Source organism: Mustelus asterias, chromosome 9, assembly GCF_964213995.1.
Source record: "Mustelus asterias chromosome 9, sMusAst1.hap1.1, whole genome shotgun sequence".
Classification (NCBI taxonomy): domain Eukaryota; kingdom Metazoa; phylum Chordata; class Chondrichthyes; order Carcharhiniformes; family Triakidae; genus Mustelus; species Mustelus asterias.
Genome location: NC_135809.1, coordinates 98,108,247 through 98,127,221, shown reverse-complemented (window position 1 = coordinate 98,127,221; position 18,975 = coordinate 98,108,247). Strand labels below are relative to the sequence as shown.

Sequence of the window (18,975 nt, the reverse complement as noted above, 5' to 3'; positions counted from 1 at the left end):
AATCGTGCATAGAATCCTACAGTGCAGAAGGAGGCCATTCAGCCTATTGAGTCTGCACTGATCACAATCCCACCCAGGCCCTATCCCCATAACCCCATGCATTTACCCTAGCTAGTCTCCCTGGCACTAAGGGGCAATTTAGCATGGCCAATCCACCTAACCCGCACATCTTTGAACTGCAGGAGGAAACCAGAGCACTTGGAGGAAACCCACGCAGACACAGAGAGAACGTGCAAACTCCACACACACAGTGATCCAAGCCGGGAATCAAACCTGGGTCTCTGGCGCTGTGAGGCAGCAGTGCTGACCACTGTGCCACCGTGCATCTCCAGCTTGAAAGTTTGGGAAAAAAATTTGTTCACGCAGCTTCAAGAAGTGCAACGCCGACAATGTCAGTTCCCTGGTGGGTGCAAGGCAGCACCACAAGATTGGCCTGCGCAATGATATCAATGAGGAGATCCTTGTGGGTCATGCAGCTAGTGTCGTGCAGTGATGCCTGCCCCTGGGGAATCGACTTAAGTCGGTGTAACATTACTTCAAGTAGTGCTATGCAAATGTACTTCTCCCTTTTTATATTTATTAATGACCATGAACAGTAAGTCAGGACGAGGAGTTTGCAGATTTGCAATTTGAATTCTAGGCATTTACCAGCAGGCAGGGCACGGAATTTATTATTACTCCTTAGTGTCAACTTGAGACTGCTTTTGTCAATTTTGGTATTGCGTGCTACACATTAAGTTAGGATTTGCAACTTACAGAAGGCAGAAAGAGAAAAATATTCACCCTATTGGTCATAACTAGATTTAACGTCCAGTGGAGAATGTACAACATGGTAACACAGCACACTGTTTATTCAGCATAATTTATATATAGAAACTCAATCTTTTCTATTAAAGTGAATATTCCAAGAATGCAATTTTAATGCACATTTGCATTATTTTTCTAAGAACATTTGTTGGGAAGGCAAATTCTTTACATTTTGAATGAGAAAATAGCCAGATGGCAATGGCTGATGTTGGACCATCTGGATGGAAAGCACATAAAAACAATACCTGAATTGCTCCTCGTAGGTTAATTCCAGTTTCTATAGCAACGTAATAAGATGCCTGAAGAAATGTCCTTTGCAGAAGAAGGGCAAGAAACAAAAGGACTGCGATAACATAAGCATTGGCCAAAAACTCTTGTGAGGAAATGAAGTAAACACCCAGCAACTTGACCTGTGGAAACAAAACAGAGCCTGTGACTATGCAACAGTAATGACTGCACTGTGCAAATTGTAAAATATAATTTCCTTACAACATTCAGAAAATAAGTTAGTTCCCTAAATTTATCCGTAAGACAGAAATAAAGACATGGAGGTAAAATTAATTAAAATGGATTGTTTTTGTCAAACAGTGATTTAGCCCTGAGCTAGACAATCCTGCTTTTATCACATCTATTCTCTTGATTGTGATCAGATCATGTGTTACAGAGCTTCATGTCTGCTCCTTCAGAGAATCTATGTTAACTACCAAATAGCTGCAATGCAGAGTTAACTTTCAATTGTATTTTTTAGTATTCAATAATAAGTTGTAAATAGTTCCTTAAAAACAAATCATACAATGCTTCAGAACACAAAAGCATTACAAGGAGCATAATCTGTCCAGCTATTATAATGTGGAGATGCCGGCGTTGGACTGGGGTAAGCACAGTAAGAAGTCTCACAACACCAGGTTAAAGTCCAACAGGTTTATTTGGTAGCAAATACCATAAGCTTTCGAAGCACTGTTCCTTCATCAGATGGAGTGGATATCTGCTCTCAAACAGTGCACAGACACAGAAATCAAGTTACAGAATACTAATTAGAATGCGAATCTCTACAACCAGCCAGGTCTTAAAGGTACAGACAATGTGGGTGGAGGGAGCATTCAACACAGGTTAAAGAGATGTGTATTGTCTCCAGACAGAACAGCTAGTGAGATTCTGCAAGACCAGGGGGAAAGCTGTGGGGGTTACTGATAATGTGACATAAATCCAACATCCTGGTTTAGGCAGTCCTCATGTGTGCGATCCTCATGTACAACACAGGACTAACTAAATAACATCAATCTAAAGGTTTCCAAATTCAAAGAATATGCTTATAATTTAACATTCAGAATTGAAGTGTCAGTGCACTATATTGCCTTGAATAATTCGATCATCATTAATAAGTTTGACCAAAGTTGCCAGTGATTCCGTTCTCAGAATGGATGAATTGCTCTTCTTGGGCTTATTCAGATTCAGACCAGACTGGATTCATGCTGAGCTGAACATCAGATCTATTTTGTACCTTGAAATCTGGCTTTTTAATATTGCTGTATGAAGATTTAATATGTTCATATTGAAGACCTGAGTTCGCTATTTCAATGGAGGTGCTAAACTATTAGGTAATGTTTTCACTGAAATAAGACACCAAAAGGGCGTATCATACAATTTGTGTTGAATTATTGTTAAGCATTTGTATGTTATCAACAATTTTGGTCTGTAATGTTCAAATTGAACAAGAAGTGAGCTGTTACAACACTTCAAACTACTTTAAGTGTTTTTAATAAGGATTATTATATGAATGCAAAATATTTTTATTTTTAAAATTTTCTCTTTAATCAAATGTGAAATGGTGCATTGAAGAGAATCATGCAATCAAATTCTGCCTGACAACAAGCTTATGTGGCTTGGTTACCATGGAGACTGGGGACCCAGGTTGTGGCCTACTGGGATCAATGTGCAAAATGTTCACACCTGAAAACAAAGGCAAGAGCAGCTGGGCTATCTGCGGACAGAGTTTCTGTCTCCAAGCTTTCAGATACAAAAAAGAGAGAAAGAGAAAGAGAGAGAGAGGTCTCAGAGAGACAAAAGCTGCTTCTTGTGTCATTAGCAGAGAGAATCATAATCGTAAGAATCATAATCATAACAACTAGGAACAGGAGTAGGCAATTCAGCCCCTCAAACCTGCTCCACCACTTAATACGATCATGGTTGATCTAATCTCGGTCTCAACTCCACTTATTTGCCCTCTCTCCTGCTGTCTCTCTCCAGCATCTGCTCTTGCTTACTTGTGATGTGTGAGACACTGAGTGAAAACCCAAACATCTTCCATACCAGTTCCACCAAAACTTGAGTATCTGAGATAGTATGCATGAAGCCTGTACAACCCTCAGATTGAGTGACCTATCCTGAGAAGTCATTATCATCCTCCTGCAATGCTTCCTGTGGAGCAATTGAAGAACTTGTGGGAGATGGAAGAGATGAATTGAACTGTTAAGGTTAGAATGGTTTAACTGCTCATTGTACACATGATCATATTTCATTCACTGCCAACCATAAGTCAGCATGAGCCAGTGCTGTATATTATGTGACTCTCTGATACTTAATATTGTCACCAGGTAGCTTGGATCTCCCCAACTTCAATGACCAAGCACTCCAAGACTCTGGTGATGTCCAGCATTGCATGCTCCACAGCTGTCACCATAGATACCACTGGGGTACTACCTCTGGTTTGCTGCCTCTCCTTTCTGTTCTCTTCTCCTGCAAGGAGACCATAAGAGCTTAAGAGAGAGCTGAGAGGAGGCGATGGCCTATTGGTATTATCACTAGACTATTAATCCAGAAACTCAGCTAATGTTCGGGGACCTGGGTTCACATCCCACCAGGGCAAATGGTGGAATTTGAATTCAATAAAAAATATCTAGAGTTAAGAATCTACTGATGACCATAAAATCATTGGCAGCATCAGTGGAGAGAGAAACAGAGTTAATGTTTTGAGTCCAGTATGTCCCTTCTTTCGATCGAAGAATTTTGTTTCTCTCTCCACAGATGCTGCCACAGTTGCTGAGCTTTTCCAACATTTTCTGTTTTTATTTCGGATTTCCGGCATCTGCAGTATTTTGCTTTGAGCAGATTAGTGTTGTTTGTTTGCTGGTTATTATTCAGAGACAAAGAGAAATCACCACACAAGTTGCATCAAACAGATTTCACATTAGACCGGTGCTAGAACTGTGTTTTGCAGTTGTGATTAAGTTGCCGTACCTGTGGACGGAAGGTTTTGTGTTCATCACTCAGATGATGCACAATCCCCGAGATGCAGAGCGGGCCTGCGAATCCCAGCAAATCGGCCAGAATGCGAAAGGTGCTGCTGAGGACAATGGGATGACCGAACGCCTGCCGCAGCACATGCCAGATCAGCTTCGAGTCCTGAGGGCTGACGCTGCTCTTTTTCTGCAACAGAAGGAAAAACAAACATGGTTTGCTGTTTATTTTATGCAAATAAAGTTGCATAACTCACCACCAGACTTGAAACAGAGCAAACTTTCATGTGACACAAGAGTGGAAGACTCTGGGTAGGAGATGTGTACAGACCTCCTGATAGTGGTAATGTAGAAGGGAAGATATATAAACACAAAGGCCAAGGAAGCCTTTAGAAAAACAAATATGATTTTGTTTTAATATTCATTCTTGGGACATGACTGTCACTGGCTAGGCTAACAGTTCCTGCCCATCCCTAATTGCCTTTGAGAGGAACTTTCACAGTAAATGTAAATTTACTTGTGACTAATAAACTTTAGAGGGTGGGGGTGAACTGCCTTCTTGAAACACTCGGAGTCTGTGTGACGTAGGTACATCCACAGTACTGTTAGGAAGGGTGTTCCACGATTTTGACCTCCTGACAGTAAAGGGACAGCTCTGTAATTCAGGTCAGGGTGTCAAAGAGGTTGCGAGTTTGGAAGGTGCTGTTGCAAAGCATCTGCAGAGTTGCCGTTTTTCTTGTAAGAAGGGACACACTGATGTCACTGTGAACCAATGATAGATGGAATGAATTTTTGATGTACTGGATGGGGTGCCGCTCAAGCAGCCTGCTTTATTTTGAATGGTAAAATAAAAGCAATAATACTGTGGATGCTGAAAATGCTGGAAAAAACACAGCAGGTCTGGCAGCATCTGTGGAGAGGGAAACAGGGGAATTCTCCGATTTTCGGGCTAAATGCCCACCTCGGCGGGAAAACAGGAGTGTTTCCTGCTGGCGCTAGCAGCATCTGTCAGATAGGATTCATCCACTTGAAAGATGCTAATGAGGCCAATTCAGGGAACCCACCAGCCAGCCCGGTTGTTCCGAGATCGAGGCACTGTTTTTAAAGGGCACCCCAATCTCCGTGCTCTGAGCCCCCTACCCATAAAAAATGAAATGGTGTCCCCTCCACCCCCGCAGTCCACCATATTGATCCAGGGAGTACCACCAGATATTCACCAAATAGAGCCATCCTCCCCCCTACCCACTAATAATGGGTAAATCCACTCATGTACCACGCAGGCATGAGGGTGATCCAACCTGAAGCCCCCCCCCGAGACCCCACATTCAGCCTCCCCTCCCCCCTTGGACCCCCCATTCAGCTCCCCGACCCCCGACCTTACATTCAACTCCTCTCCCCCTCAGATCCCCACTCAGCCCCCACCCCACTAACACCCCCATTCAGCCCCCCTCCCCACTCAGGCCCCCACATTCAGGCTACGCATCTTGGCAATGTCAACGATGCCCTGCCCCCTGGCACTGACACCTTGATCACTGTGAAATATAAGAATATGTTAGATTTGTTAGTTTGCACTTGTTTCCATTGTGCAAGATAAAATATCAGCAGTAAAAGAGAACTGACAAACACATCAGGGCGGAAGAGGGAAGGGGAGCTTGGGGGACTGAACATAAGACAGGAATTTCTGTTCAGTTTCACTGTTTTTATTGACACAATTCAAAACAGCTCAAAAGGTCACGGAATTTTCAAGTGAAAATTACATGCAGAAAAAAATAAGGTTTTTGTAATCTTTTGTGTTTTATATAAAAACATAAAACCTTTTGGGCAGCATTGCTGCCTCACAGCTTCAGGGACTTGGGTTCAATTCCTGGCTTGGGTCCCTGTCTGTGTGGAGTTTGCATGTTCTCCTCATGTCTGCGTGGGTTTCCTCCAGGTGCTCCAGTTTCCTCCCACAGTCCAAAGATGTGTGGGTTAGGTGCATTGGCCATGCTAAATTGCCTCTTAGCGTCCCAGGATGCATAGGTTAGAGGGATTAGCGGGGTAAATATGTGGGGTAATATAGGGCCTGGGTGGGATTGTTGTCGGTGCAGACTTGATGGGCCAAATGGCCTCCTTCTGCACTGTAGTGTTTCTATGAATCTAGAAGCTAGCTCTGCCTACAAACCTGGCCACATGCTCAAGTTGACTTAAGGTATGTGAGTTTCCACTAATTGTGCTTGTTTGCCTTTGAGGATGTTCTAAAAATTGGGCTGCTTTTCAGTGCAAAAATAGTTATAAAGTGTTTTAAAAGCTTTTGATACAACTACTTTTAATTTAATACAAAATTGACTACTTGATGCACCTCAATGAGCACCCGGAAACAAGGCTTTAGTACTGAAGGCTTTAATACATTAACAATGAAACTACTAACACAAATTCACCCGTTCAGACTGAAGGGGTCCTGCCGGAGCAGGGGGTCTTATACCCTGCCACCGGAGGCGGGACCCCACTGGAGTGTGCCATGATAACACTTAGGACAGGTAAACACCCTAACCCAACAACATAGTACAACCCCCATAACAACAACAATAACAACCCCAGTGGTGAACCAACGATGGTTCACCACATTCACCCCTCCTTTAGGAACCAAAGGTGGCGGGGTGGATGAAAACAGACAATGACAAAAAAAATAACAGGATTCACAAGTCCAGACGGTCTGGAGGACCACACCGACGCTGCGATCTTCTCAACACCGGTTGCGAAACCGGAGCAGGTGCTTGCGGTGGCTCTCTCAAAGCAACATCTGGCTGTCCCCTCAAAGACTCCCGGGCCGGCCGGCCCTGATGAGGCGATGGTGTAGGGGATCCTGGAACGTTTGGTGGTGGTGGTGGTGGTGATGATGGTGGCGCCGATCTCCGAGTCTCAGGCAAGCTGTACATGGGAGTAAAAGTGTTATGCACTGGTCCCGGTGCTGACCGCGCCACGTCTGGGGAAGTAATGAGGAGTAGTGGATCTGTGACTGGGGGAATAGGAGCGACAGGAGTTGCTACGTCCCCTGCGGGCGCCAGGTCTCTAATGGAGACAGTGTCCTCTCGCCCGTCAGGATATGCCACATAGGCATACTGAGGGTTGGCGTGGAGGAGTTGGACCGGTTCGACCAAGGGGTCGGACTTGTGAGCCCTCACATGGCGCCGCAGAAGGACGGGTCCTGGGTACGTCAACCAGGCTGGCAATGAGGTCCCCGAGGACGACTTCCGAGGGAATGAGAACATCCTCTCGTGGGGAGTAGCATTGGTTGCCGTACACAGGAGGGAGCGGATAGAATGGAGCGCAGTTGGAAGGACCTCCTGCCACCGGGAGACTGGAAGGCCCTTGGATTTCAGTGCCAGTAGGACAGCCTTCCAGACTGTAGCATTCTCCCTTTCCACCTGTCCGTTACCCCTAGGGTTGTAGCTCGTGGTTCTACTAGAGGCAATCCCGAATGAGAGCAGGAATTGCCTCAAGTCGTTGCTCATGAACGACGAGCCCCTGTCGCTATGAATATAGCAGGGGTACCCGAACAGGGTAAAAAGCTCACTGAATGCCTTGATGACGGTGGCAGTCGACGTGTCCGCACAGGGAAAAACAAACGAAAACCGGGAAAATTCGTCTATTATGTTAAGAAAATAGACATTCCGATCCGTTGAGGGAAGGGGGCCCTTAAAATCTACACTCAGCCTCTCAAAAGGGCGAGTGGCCTTGACCAAATGTGCCCGGTCTGGTCGATAAAAGTGTGGTTTGCATTCTGCGCAAATCCGACAACTTCTAGTAACTGACCTGACCTCCTCCACCGAGTAGGGTAGGTTGCGGGCTTTTATGAAGTGGTAGAGTCTGGTGACTCCAGGATGACACAGATCATTGTGGAGAGCCTTCAAGCGGTCCTCCTGCATGATGGCGCATGTTCCGCGCGAGAGGGCATCCGAGGGCTCATTGAGCTTCCCTGGACGATACATAATATCGTAATTATAGGTGGAGAGCTCAATTCTCCACCGCAAGATCTTATCGTTCTTGATCTTGCCCCTCTGCGTGTTACTGAACATAAACGCCACGGATCGTTGATCCGTGATCAGGGTGAACCGCTTACCTGCCAGGTAATGGCGCCAGTGTCTGACTGCCTCCACAATGGCCTGAGCCTCCTTTTCCACCGCTGAGTGCCGAATCTCTGGGCCTTGAAGGGTGCGGGAAAAAAACGCGACGGGCCTGCCTGCCTGGTTTAGTGTGGCGGCTAGGGCGAAGTCCGATGCATCACTCTCCACCTGGAAAGGGATGGATTCATCCACCGCGTGCATCGTGGCTTTCGAGATGTCGCTTTTCAAAACCTTGAAGGCCAATTGGGCCTCCGGCGTAAGTGGGAAGGTCGTGGACTTAATGAGCGGACGAGCTTTGTCCGCGTAGTTGGGGACCCACTGTGCAGAATACGAAAAGAACCCGAGGCATCTCCTCAGTGCTTTCGTGCTAGCGGGCAAGGGAAGTTCAGTGAGTGGGCGCATACGGTCTGGATCAGGGCCAATGACCCCGTTTTCCACCACGTATCCGAGGATGGCTAACCTACGCGTACGGAATACGCACTTCTCCCTGTTATAGGTCAGATTCAGGCGAGATGCAGTGCGCAGAAAGTGTTGGAGATTCGTGTCGTGGTCCTGCTGGTCATGGCCGCAGATGGTGACGTTATCCAGGTACGGGAAGGTAGCCCGCAACCCGTTCTGGTCCACCATTCGGTCCATAGCACGCTGGAAGACCGAGACCCCATTGGTGACACCAAATGGAACCCTGAGGAATTGGTATAGACGACCATCCGCCTCAAAAGCCGTATATTGTCGGTCCTCTGGGCGGATGGGGAGTTGATGGTAGGCGGACTTAAGGTCTATGGTAGAAAACACTCGGTACTGCGCAATCTGATTGACCATATCAGAAATGCGCGGGAGAGGATACGCATCCAGCTGCGTGTATCTATTAATGGTCTGACTATAGTCGATGACCATCCGAGGTTTGTTCCCGCTTTTGACTACCACGACCTGCGCTCTCCACGGACTAGCACTGGCCTGTATGATCCCTTCTTTGAGGAGCCGCTGAACCTCAGATCTAATAAAGATCCGGTCCTCAGCGCTGTAACGCCTACTTTTAGTAGCGATGGGCTTGCAGCCAGGTACCAGATTTTTAAAAAGGGATGGTGTCGTGATCTTCAGGGTGGATAGATTGCACGCGGGGCGCTTTGGGCAATTTGGAGGCTGCGGCTGGTTCCCTACTGCCAGTGAAGGGAGTGGCCCACCGTACTGTAGGATCACACTCCTCATGTGGGCCATAAAGTTTAGTCCGAGGAGAATTGGCGCGCAAAGGTGAGGTAGCACAAGGAGCCTGTATTGCTCGTAAACTGTGCCCTGTACCTCAAGAGTTACCATACATCGTCCTTGGATCGGTACAGACCGGGACTGTGATGCCATGGAAATTGTCTGTTTGGCAGGGAGAACCCGGAGTCCACACCTTTTAGCAGTTTCAGGGTGTATGAAACTTTCGGTGCTCCCACTGTCAAACAGACAATTCACAGTTCTGCCACTAACGTTTACCTCCATCATGGAATGTTCCAGTCTGTAATGCCTGGTCTGATCCAGAGAGATCGACGCCACCGTTGGCCCCTGGGCGTCACTGCATGCTGCCGATGTGGATGCTGAGGACCCCTGCTGGTCGCTGCTGCATGCTGCCGATGTGGATGCTGAGGACCCCTGCTGGTCGCTCCTAGTCGTCGTGGACCATGATGGCCGCCCCCATGAATCGCATGTGGCCGAGGGCTCCAAGCGCAGCGACTCCTGGTGGTCTTCCTCCTCCTCTGTCTGCCACGATGGCGCCGTCCTGAGATCGCACGTGGTCGGACCTCGTGGGTACTGCAGCGCCGAAAGAGATGGTCTCCGTTCTGGAGGGTTACAAGCTGCACTGCCGTTTTTAGGTTTGGACCTGCAGACTTTGCCGTAGTGGCCTTTTTTACCGCACTGGCTGCAGATTGCCGTTCTTGCCGGACACTGTTGCCGTGGATGCTTGGCCCCACCGCAAAAATAGCATCGCTGGCCACCTGGAGCTGCCGCCGTCGTCGAATCGATCTGGGAGCGCGGGTTCGCGGGGCGAGGAGGGAGCAGAGCTTGCTCCAACCACGTTGACTGCACGTGGTCCTCGGGGTACAGCGCCAAGCTCTTCGACGCCGCCTCCAACCTCACGGCCATCCCCATTGCCTGGGTCAAGTTGAGTTTCCCCTTTTCTAATAATTTAAGTCTGATGTACGAGGACCCTACCCCTGCTACGAACGCGTCTCAGGCGAGGTCTTGCATGTACTGCTCGGCGGAGACATCCTTACAGTCACAACCCCTGGCAAGCTGCAGGAGTTCATTGGCGTAGTCTTCTATGGTCTCGCCCGACTGCCGACGTCGTGTAGCGAGGAGATAATGAGCGTGAATCTCGTTGGGTGGCGTAATGTACCTATTCTTTAGGAGCTCGACGGCACCCTGGTAAGTGGAAGCTGCACGAATGGCTAGGTAAATCGTGTCGCTTACCCTTGCGTGGAGGACCTGGAGTCTATCACTGTCTGTAGTGATAGCTACCGAGGCTGCCAGGTAGTCCTCGAAGCACTTCCACCAATGTTCGAACGTGTTAGCTGCACCGACCGCACGTGGGTCCAGTGTCAGACGATCCGGTTTTAGGATCTGTTCCATATTCTCAGTTAATGTATTAAATTGATGCACCTCAATGAGCACCCGGAAACAAGGCTTTAGTACTGAAGGCTTTAATACATTAACAATGAAACTACTAACACAAATTCACCCGTTCAGACTGAAGGGGTCCTGCCGGAGCAGGGGGTCTTATACCCTGCCACCGGAGGCGGGACCCCACTGGAGTGTGCCATGATAACACTTAGGACAGGTAAACACCCTAACCCAACAACATAGTACAACCCCCATAACAACAACAATAACAACCCCAGTGGTGAACCAACAATGGTTCACCACACTACTGTACACTCATACAACTTTAAAAAACTAAACAGAACCATTTTCAAGTCATTTTGGGTTATTTAAGATCAACATACTCACAATTGATGGAATAAACACTGATTAAAATGCTTATTTTTTGTGCTGAATCCTGTCAGCAATATTAAGGAAACTGAACCAACTTACTATTCAATTAAGGAATATATTTTAAAACAATTATTTTAAAATGTGATGTTCTAAAACACTGCTCACTCGTACTCGTTCGTGATAGATTATATGTTCACAGGCATGTAAATGAATTTGAAAGGAAATTTGAGGAGGAAAAGCACTTCTCAAAATTACTGCAACTTGTGTCCAGTTTGCTGATTGCACTCAAAGTGGAAAATGGAAGCAGAGAAAATAATGGGAAGTTCAATATACACGTGTCCACATCAGAGCATTAAGATCTGATTAAAGATACAGGGTGGCATGGTGCACAATGGTTAGCACTGCTGCCTCACAGCTCCAGGGACCTGGGTTCAATTCTGGCCTTGGGTCACTGTCTGTGTGGAGCTTGCACATTCTCCCTGTGACAATGTGTGTTTCCTCTGAGTGCTCCGGTTTCCTCTCACAGTCCAATTCTACAGATTCCAGAATTATGTATTTGGATTAGGAGCTTTGGCCATGCTAAATTGCCCCTTAGTTTCCCTGGATGCGTAGGTTAGAGGGATTAGCAGGTTAAATATGTGGGATTGCAGGGATGGGGCCTGGGTGGGATTGTTGCCAGTGCAAACTTGATGGGCCTGGTTACTTTCTTGTATTTCCCACTACTTGTACCTGCCTCCGGTGGGGGCGGTGGTGGGGAGCCCACCCTTGCCCCTATTAAGGCCTTTTCCCACCCTGCCTCAATTTTCAGGCTGACGGGTGCCAGATTGCTGAGGGTGGGAAATAGAAAAAAATCACTGGCCTCCATTTCAGACAGGAAATGGGGTGGAGGGGAGGGGGGGCGGGGGGGGGGGGGGGGGGTTGGCGCCTCCATCAGAAGCCCCCTTCTCACTGGGGGCAACCTCCTCTCATGGACACCGCCCGACTTCCCACCCACCCCGACCGATCCCCTGATTACACACTCCCCCACCTCCCCTATTCCACCTCACACTTCTCCCCCATCCCGTGACCCCCCTCAGGGCATCCTCTGCCCTTCCCTCCCCAGGATCCCTGCCCCTTACTGGCTCTCTGCACTTAGTTCCAGGCATGGCACTGCAGTGCCTCTTCCGACCACTGCAGCGCTGTACCTGGATGGGCTGGAGAGCAGTCATAGAATGATACAGTGCAGAAGAGGCCCTTCGGCCCATTGAGTCAGCTAATCTGATTGGCTAACAGCTCTCCAAGGCAGAACTTTCTTCCAAGTAGGAAGAGAAATCCCGCTTGCGGAATCAACGTACATGAAATGTCAGCGTGTCTGTCAGAGTTGCTGGGGGTGTGAGCCCCTGCCATCCAAAACATTCAGGCCATTAAGAAAAATGACTATTGTGAAACATAAAATAAACATGCACAGCGTTAATCATCTTAAAGTATAAGAAATTAGTAATAATCTCTAACTGATACAGAGATCGTCTTCTTTCCTCTTGGCCCATATTTCCTTCCTTACATCAAATATTAATGCACTTAAGCAAACCACAGGTAAAGAAAACAAACATTTGAACCAGACAGGCTGAATCATTTGCCAACTTAAACTTAAAATTATATATAATTAGCCAGTGGGAAAGACATAAAGATGTCAAGGACATTGTTCTAGCTCCCAAAAGATGAAATCAATACAAAAACTGTCAGGAAGGAAGTTAGAATTGATCCTGTTTTGTTTCTCTGTTGAATTTAGTTTAACTTTGATACATAGCTATCGTTCTTGCATTTATATAACAACCTATAATAATCTGCATCTCAAAATGCTTAATATAAAATATTATTTTGCAAGTGTAATGGTAATTATGTGGACAAAAATATAAAAAGAGATCAAAAGGTAGAATTTCCACCTTTAATAGCTATCTGAGCTCATACAATTCCCCAGGAGAAATTATATAAATCTTTGTTACCATGTTTCTTTGGGATTTCTGTTTAAATTTCAAAGGAGATCAGAAGGACCCTTGTGGAATTTTTACTGTTCGTTGTGTAATCGAGGGGACAGGAGAGACGTTGATCCATTTTCGATTGGAATATAATTCTTCTATGATCCCTTATCAGCATCCAACAACCTCTGCCACAGGAAAGCATGAATTTGGAAGTGAGGGACTGAATATAAGGCTCAAGGTAGGTAGCCTTGTATAATCTGGGAATTCCCTCCCTAACGGCATTGTGGGTCAACCCACAGCACATGGACTACAGCGATTCAAGAAGGCAACTCACCACCACCTTCTCAAGGGCAACTAGGGATGGGCAATAAATGCTGACCAGCCAGCGACACCCATGAACCATGAATGTATTAAAAAAAAGTCTGCATTTTGATGAAATTGCTTTTTTACCAAGATTTCTGACAATTTGATTTTGTTAACAAACCATAAAGTATGGAGAAAATCTGACATTTTTGTTTTGCAATGAAAAAGAATTTATATCTTCCTAGGTGTTTTCAGTGATGTCTGAGAGATGACTCTGTTCTGGGACTCCCAACTGAATTCCAATAGGCATTTCCTGGGAACACATGATTCATATATGTTGTCTAAAATTAACAGTGATGTCTTCTGTTGGAACATCACTCTTGTTTTGATAAAAATCGGAATTCCCCATTCTGATAAAGAGTTACGTTTGAAATATTACCTCGTTTTCTTTCAGCTGGTGTGCATTTCTACCACGATCTATTTACATTTCAGACCTTAAGAACTTTCTTTATCCCAAAATACAGATAAGGGAAGCCATTTGACCCATCTAGTTCATCCTTCCATAGAACCCTCCATCACAGCATCAAACCATCACTTGAATGGTCAGAGTTTATACCCTTGTTACCTTACCAGATGAACAAATACAAATTTTCATACTTGCTTCTGAGAACTCAAATCTATGGAATATCAGCTGTTCATGTGGTATGTTATTATATGACTAGGGCTAACACTTTAGATTTCTATATGTAATTCCACAATGGCTAACAACGTGCTCACAAAAAAAAGTATCATGAATCTAAGCAGTTGGTATTGGCAGCTTTTCAAACATCTGGACACCAGCCTGCTACAAAAAATGGCAACCACAAATATCCTGTGAAACTTCAGACATAAAACTGATTCTGAACAATTAATTTTCTTTCTCTATAGAATCAAAACATCTGCATAGTGCCAAAACATGCCAGCGAGAAAATAAAAACGTGTGCATTAATTCTGTTTTTATTCTTAAATTTTTTTTAAATGATTTTGCTTTTGTGTAGTTAATTTGAATATGAGTAAGGGAATGTGGTTAAAAGGGAAAGAAGATCTGTAGCTGTTATGAATACCACACATATTTATGTGTGGTGTCTTGGTGTAACGTCATGCAGTGTGGTAGATTACTTTGCCTCTAAAATGCTGATGAAAAATTAAAAAGGGGCAACAACACACAATTCATCACATCTAGCAATGTAAAGCTACAGGAGACTATCACTGCAATCACCTTATAGAATATAATTAACTTATATAATAATTTCCTGAAATTATGTAGTTTATTAAACAAGATAAAGGTTCATAGATGTTGGCTACAACATAGCAAACAGAACGGAAATAATGTCCTTGTCTTATTACAAATCTTGGAAAATGGTGATAGTAAACAGAATGATCATTTATCTGGCTTACACAGTGGTGCCTTTGATATAAGCTCTCAAAGAGATTATGTCTTTGAATGCAGCCCTGCTGGCTTTTTTCTCATACAAGTTCAAAGTCACAAATAAATTGGGTTGGTTTCCAACAGCATCCATTTGGATTGTAGCAAACAGTCAAAGTCACAAGCAAATTGGATTAATGCCAGCCTTCATTTAATTTGATAAGCAAGAAATTGGCCGAGATTCTCCGGGTCTGTCCGCCCCAACCGGGAATCCGATGGCCCACTGAAATAGGGAAGGCAGCCAAATCGGCATTCCCGCTGGGCATCCAACCTGCTCCAAGTCTTCCTCTCCCAATCCTGCCATGGAAATCAGATTCTCATCAGCTCTCACCCTAAATTAATTTTCATGTCATTAGCGGGTTTTAAGCCCGATTCAATGGACTCCCTCATTGCTCCCCCAAGCCGTGGGGGAAGCCCCTCAAGGGAATTTCCCTGGTAAAACTGACAGGTCGTTTTTATAAAAGCATTTTAAAGAGATTATTTAACACCTGGAACCTATGACATTAACCAGGGCCAATCCCTACCGTGGAATGGTGTACTGCAGTGATTTCGAAGGCTTCCAAGTGTCCATGGAGCATGGATATCAAAGTGACTAGGCCACTTCAAGGGTTAAACGACAGAGACAATAATAAATATCCTTACCAGAACAGTGTCTGAAATCACCAACCTGAGAGTGAATACCACTTTTTCCAGGCAACTAGGACAAGTGCAGACACCAGACCACTATCCCAGGGGAGAGTCCTGAGGTCAACCCCTTTCCCCCAACTCATCCAACTCTCAGGTCCCTTAAGAGACTCCCTCTGCAACCTGGCAGTAGCAGAGGAGCCCATTGGCACAGCAATTACCTCCCTCTGAATGCTGACGAAGGATCATCTAGACTCGAAACGTTGGCCCTATTCTCTCCCCACAAATGCTGTCAGACCTGCTGAGATTTTCCAGCAATTTTTCTGTTTTTGCTTCATCATTATATTCACCCAATTACAACTAGTGGATGTTTTGTTGGTAAGATTCAAATCAATATGCTGGCTGCCATTTTTAAGTGTCAATACTGGATCTCCTGATAGATAGACTGGGCAGCCATGTGTAATTGGCCCTGTCAATAAGCCAAAAACTTCACAAATGAAATCTGCTATGAAAAGGAATTAATAATCAGTTTCTAGGATGTGTGGAGATTGTGTAGATATGAGTAGCTTATACAGTTTCAGATTGTTTTTTAACAGATTTATTGATAGGTTGCTCTAAGAAGCATTAATGTCAAATAAACTAGCTTCTGTATCACATTACTTTTTCTGGGAGCTCATCACTCCTCTGAGAGTGGTGGTTTACGATGGGGTGCTTATAGGCACCAATAAATCTCTGATACTCAATTAATTGGCTACGGTTCCAGTCTGACCTTAAAACTGTGAGTTTCATTAGGCTGCTCAATCATTGGGCAGGGGAGGGAGCTTCACAGTCAAGCCGTAGCTGGTTCTCGCCTGGTGTTTACACATGGAAACCTTTCTGCAGGTATTACTTGTATGTGGTAGTATGTTGTATCTGATGCAGGGAGTCAGGTTGATTCTTTCCTCCCGAGCTTGTCTGTACTGAGGTTATTTGTGACACTTTCACTCCCATCCCTTGGTAAACTTGGCTAGCAGAGTGTAGACTTGCAGCTGAATTGAAGAAATTCCTCCTGTCACTTGGCATAGTTGTATGCTGAATTATCAATGGAACTCATTATACAGTACTAAACTCTTTAAGAAACACAGAATGCAAGACTAAACAGAAAGATGTCAAATATTGGAGTACTCTACCTTTTGTGCCTCATATGCTTCCTTAAGTTGCGTATAATTGGTCATAGCTCTCATGGCAAAAGGCAGCTTGCCAATGGCTTTAAGGTCAATTGGTCTTCTATGTGCTGTTGTTATGAAGGTATTCATCCACCAGTAAGTGCCTTTGGAGAGTAGATTCACAAATGGTTGCAAGAATCTGACACCTAAATCCTGCAGGTCTTCAGGAGGTTTCACCTCTCGTGTGTGTTTGTAGAAGATATAGCGCTAAAGCAAGAAAAATAAATTCTGGGGTAAATGATAGTTTCTGTGTAAACAGTAATACAGTTAAAAGTTTACAATATTGCCTAATTATAACAAACTAAGAATCAATATTTTTTGGGAACATTATGATGCAAAAGGTGTGTGTACACACTGCAATTTTCCCCCCATTTTTATTCCCTCCTTTCCTGAAGGTGCTAAATGTAATAGGGATAGAGTTCTGTGTTATTTGGTAACCATCTAGTACTTCACACAACCAACAGCACATCAAAGTGTGGGCCCAAATGGTGAGTTTCAACAGGCTTTCTGACTGTGGGGCAGCATCATAGCAGAAGCTATTTCTAATCTCTCTCGTGAACACAGTCAGACACACAAGCACATACATTGTTCAGTTAGGGTACCAGATAATCATCAATAGAAACTCAGGCTAATTCATTCTGCTTCCACTGAAGCCGTATATAATGCTACTTGCTAGTGAACATTATTCTTCTGCTTATATATATAATATAATTCTACTTTGGATTCTCAGCATGAATGCTTTAGGAATGAAAACCAAACCCAAATCAATTTAAATAGAATCCTACAGTGCAGAAGGAGGCCATTCAGCCCATCGAATCTGCACCGACCACAATCCCACCCAGGATGGCACTTGAATCCCAGGGGGACCAATATCCTGGCGGGAAGGTTGGCTAAGGCGACTGGAGAGACTTTAAACTAGAAAGGTTGGGGGGAGGGAATCGAAATGAGGGGACTGAGAGCGAGGAGGTTAGCTCGCAAATAGATAAGGAATGTAGACAGGGTAAGAGGGAGGTTAGACGAGTGATGGAGAAGGGAAGTGCTCAGGCTGAAGGTCTGAGATGTGTCTATTTTAATGCCAGGAGTGTAGTGAATAAAGTGGATGAGCTTAGAGCGTGGATTGCTGCTTCGAATTGTGATGTGGTGGCCATTACGGAGACTTGGATGTCTCAGGGACAGGACTGGGTGCTTCAGGTGCCGGGTTTTAGATGTTTCAGGAAGGACAGGGAGGGAGGCAAGAGAGGGGGGGGAGTGGCACTGTTGATCAGGGATAGTGTCACGGCTGTAGAGAAGGTGGACGCCGTGGAGGGATTGACTATGGAGTCTCTGTGGGTGGAGGTTAGGAACAGGAAGGGGTCGGTAACTTTGCTGGGTGTTTTCTATAGGCCGCCCAATAGTAACAGAGATGTTGAGGAGCAGATGGGGAAACAGATCCTGGAGAGATGTAGGAATAACAGAGTTGTCGTGATGGGAGATTTTAATTTCCCAAACATAGATTGGAATATCCCTAGGGCTAGGGGTTTGGATGGAGAGGAGTTTGTTAGGTGTGTCCAGGAGAGTTTCCTGACACAATATGTGGATAAGCCTACTAGAGGAGGGGCTGTACTTGATCTGGTGCTGGCTAATGAACCTGGACAGGTGGAGGATCTCTCGGTGGGTGAGCATCTTGGGGATAGCGATCATAATTCTATCTCCTTCACGATAGCATTGGAAAGAGATAGGATCAGGCAGGCTAGGAAAGTGTTTCTCTGGAGTAAAGGGAAATACAGTGTCATCAGGGAGGAAATTAGACGGGTAAATTGGAAGGAGGCATTCTTGGGGAAAAGTACCGAAGGAAAGTGGAGGATTTTCAAGGAATGTTTGTCTGGAGCTCTGCATGACAACGTTCCGATGAGACAGGGGGGTGTTGGTAGGGTACGGGAACCGTGGTGCACGAAGGTTGTGATGAACCTGGTGAATAAGAAAAGAGAGGCGTACAGAAGGTTCAGAGAGCTAGGAGGTGTTAAGGATTTAGAGGAGTATACGGGATGTAGGAAGGAGCTTAAGAAGGAAATTAGGAGAGCGAGAAGGGGTCATGAGAAGACCTTGGCGGGTAAGATTAAGGAAAATCCCAAGGCTTTCTACAAATATGTCAAGAGTAAAAGGATGAGATGTGAAGGCATAGGACCCTTAAAAGGTGTAGGGGGAAAAGTTTGTGCGGAACCGTTAGAAATGGCGGAGGTGCTTAATGAATACTTTACCTCGGTATTCACGGTGGAAAGGGATCTGGGTGGTTGTACTGCTGGTTTGCAGTGGACAGAAAGG

At 45.4% G+C, this 18,975-nt stretch overlaps 1 protein-coding gene across 5 annotated transcripts in view; it reads right to left on the bottom strand.

The window, feature by feature from the left end:
• abcc8 (ATP-binding cassette, sub-family C (CFTR/MRP), member 8) overlaps positions 1 to 18,975 on the bottom strand; it is a 230,982-nt gene that overhangs the window by 157,599 nt on the left and 54,408 nt on the right. For all 5 annotated transcript variants that reach the window (XM_078220631.1, XM_078220629.1, XM_078220628.1 and 2 more), the window contains exons 5-7: positions 16,639 to 16,881; positions 4,045 to 4,233; positions 1,053 to 1,217 (exon numbers count right to left, since the gene is read on the bottom strand). In XM_078220631.1, coding sequence (XP_078076757.1) covers positions 1,053 to 1,217; positions 4,045 to 4,233; positions 16,639 to 16,881 — 597 coding nt within the window. The remainder of the gene's footprint in view (positions 1 to 1,052; positions 1,218 to 4,044; positions 4,234 to 16,638; positions 16,882 to 18,975) is intronic.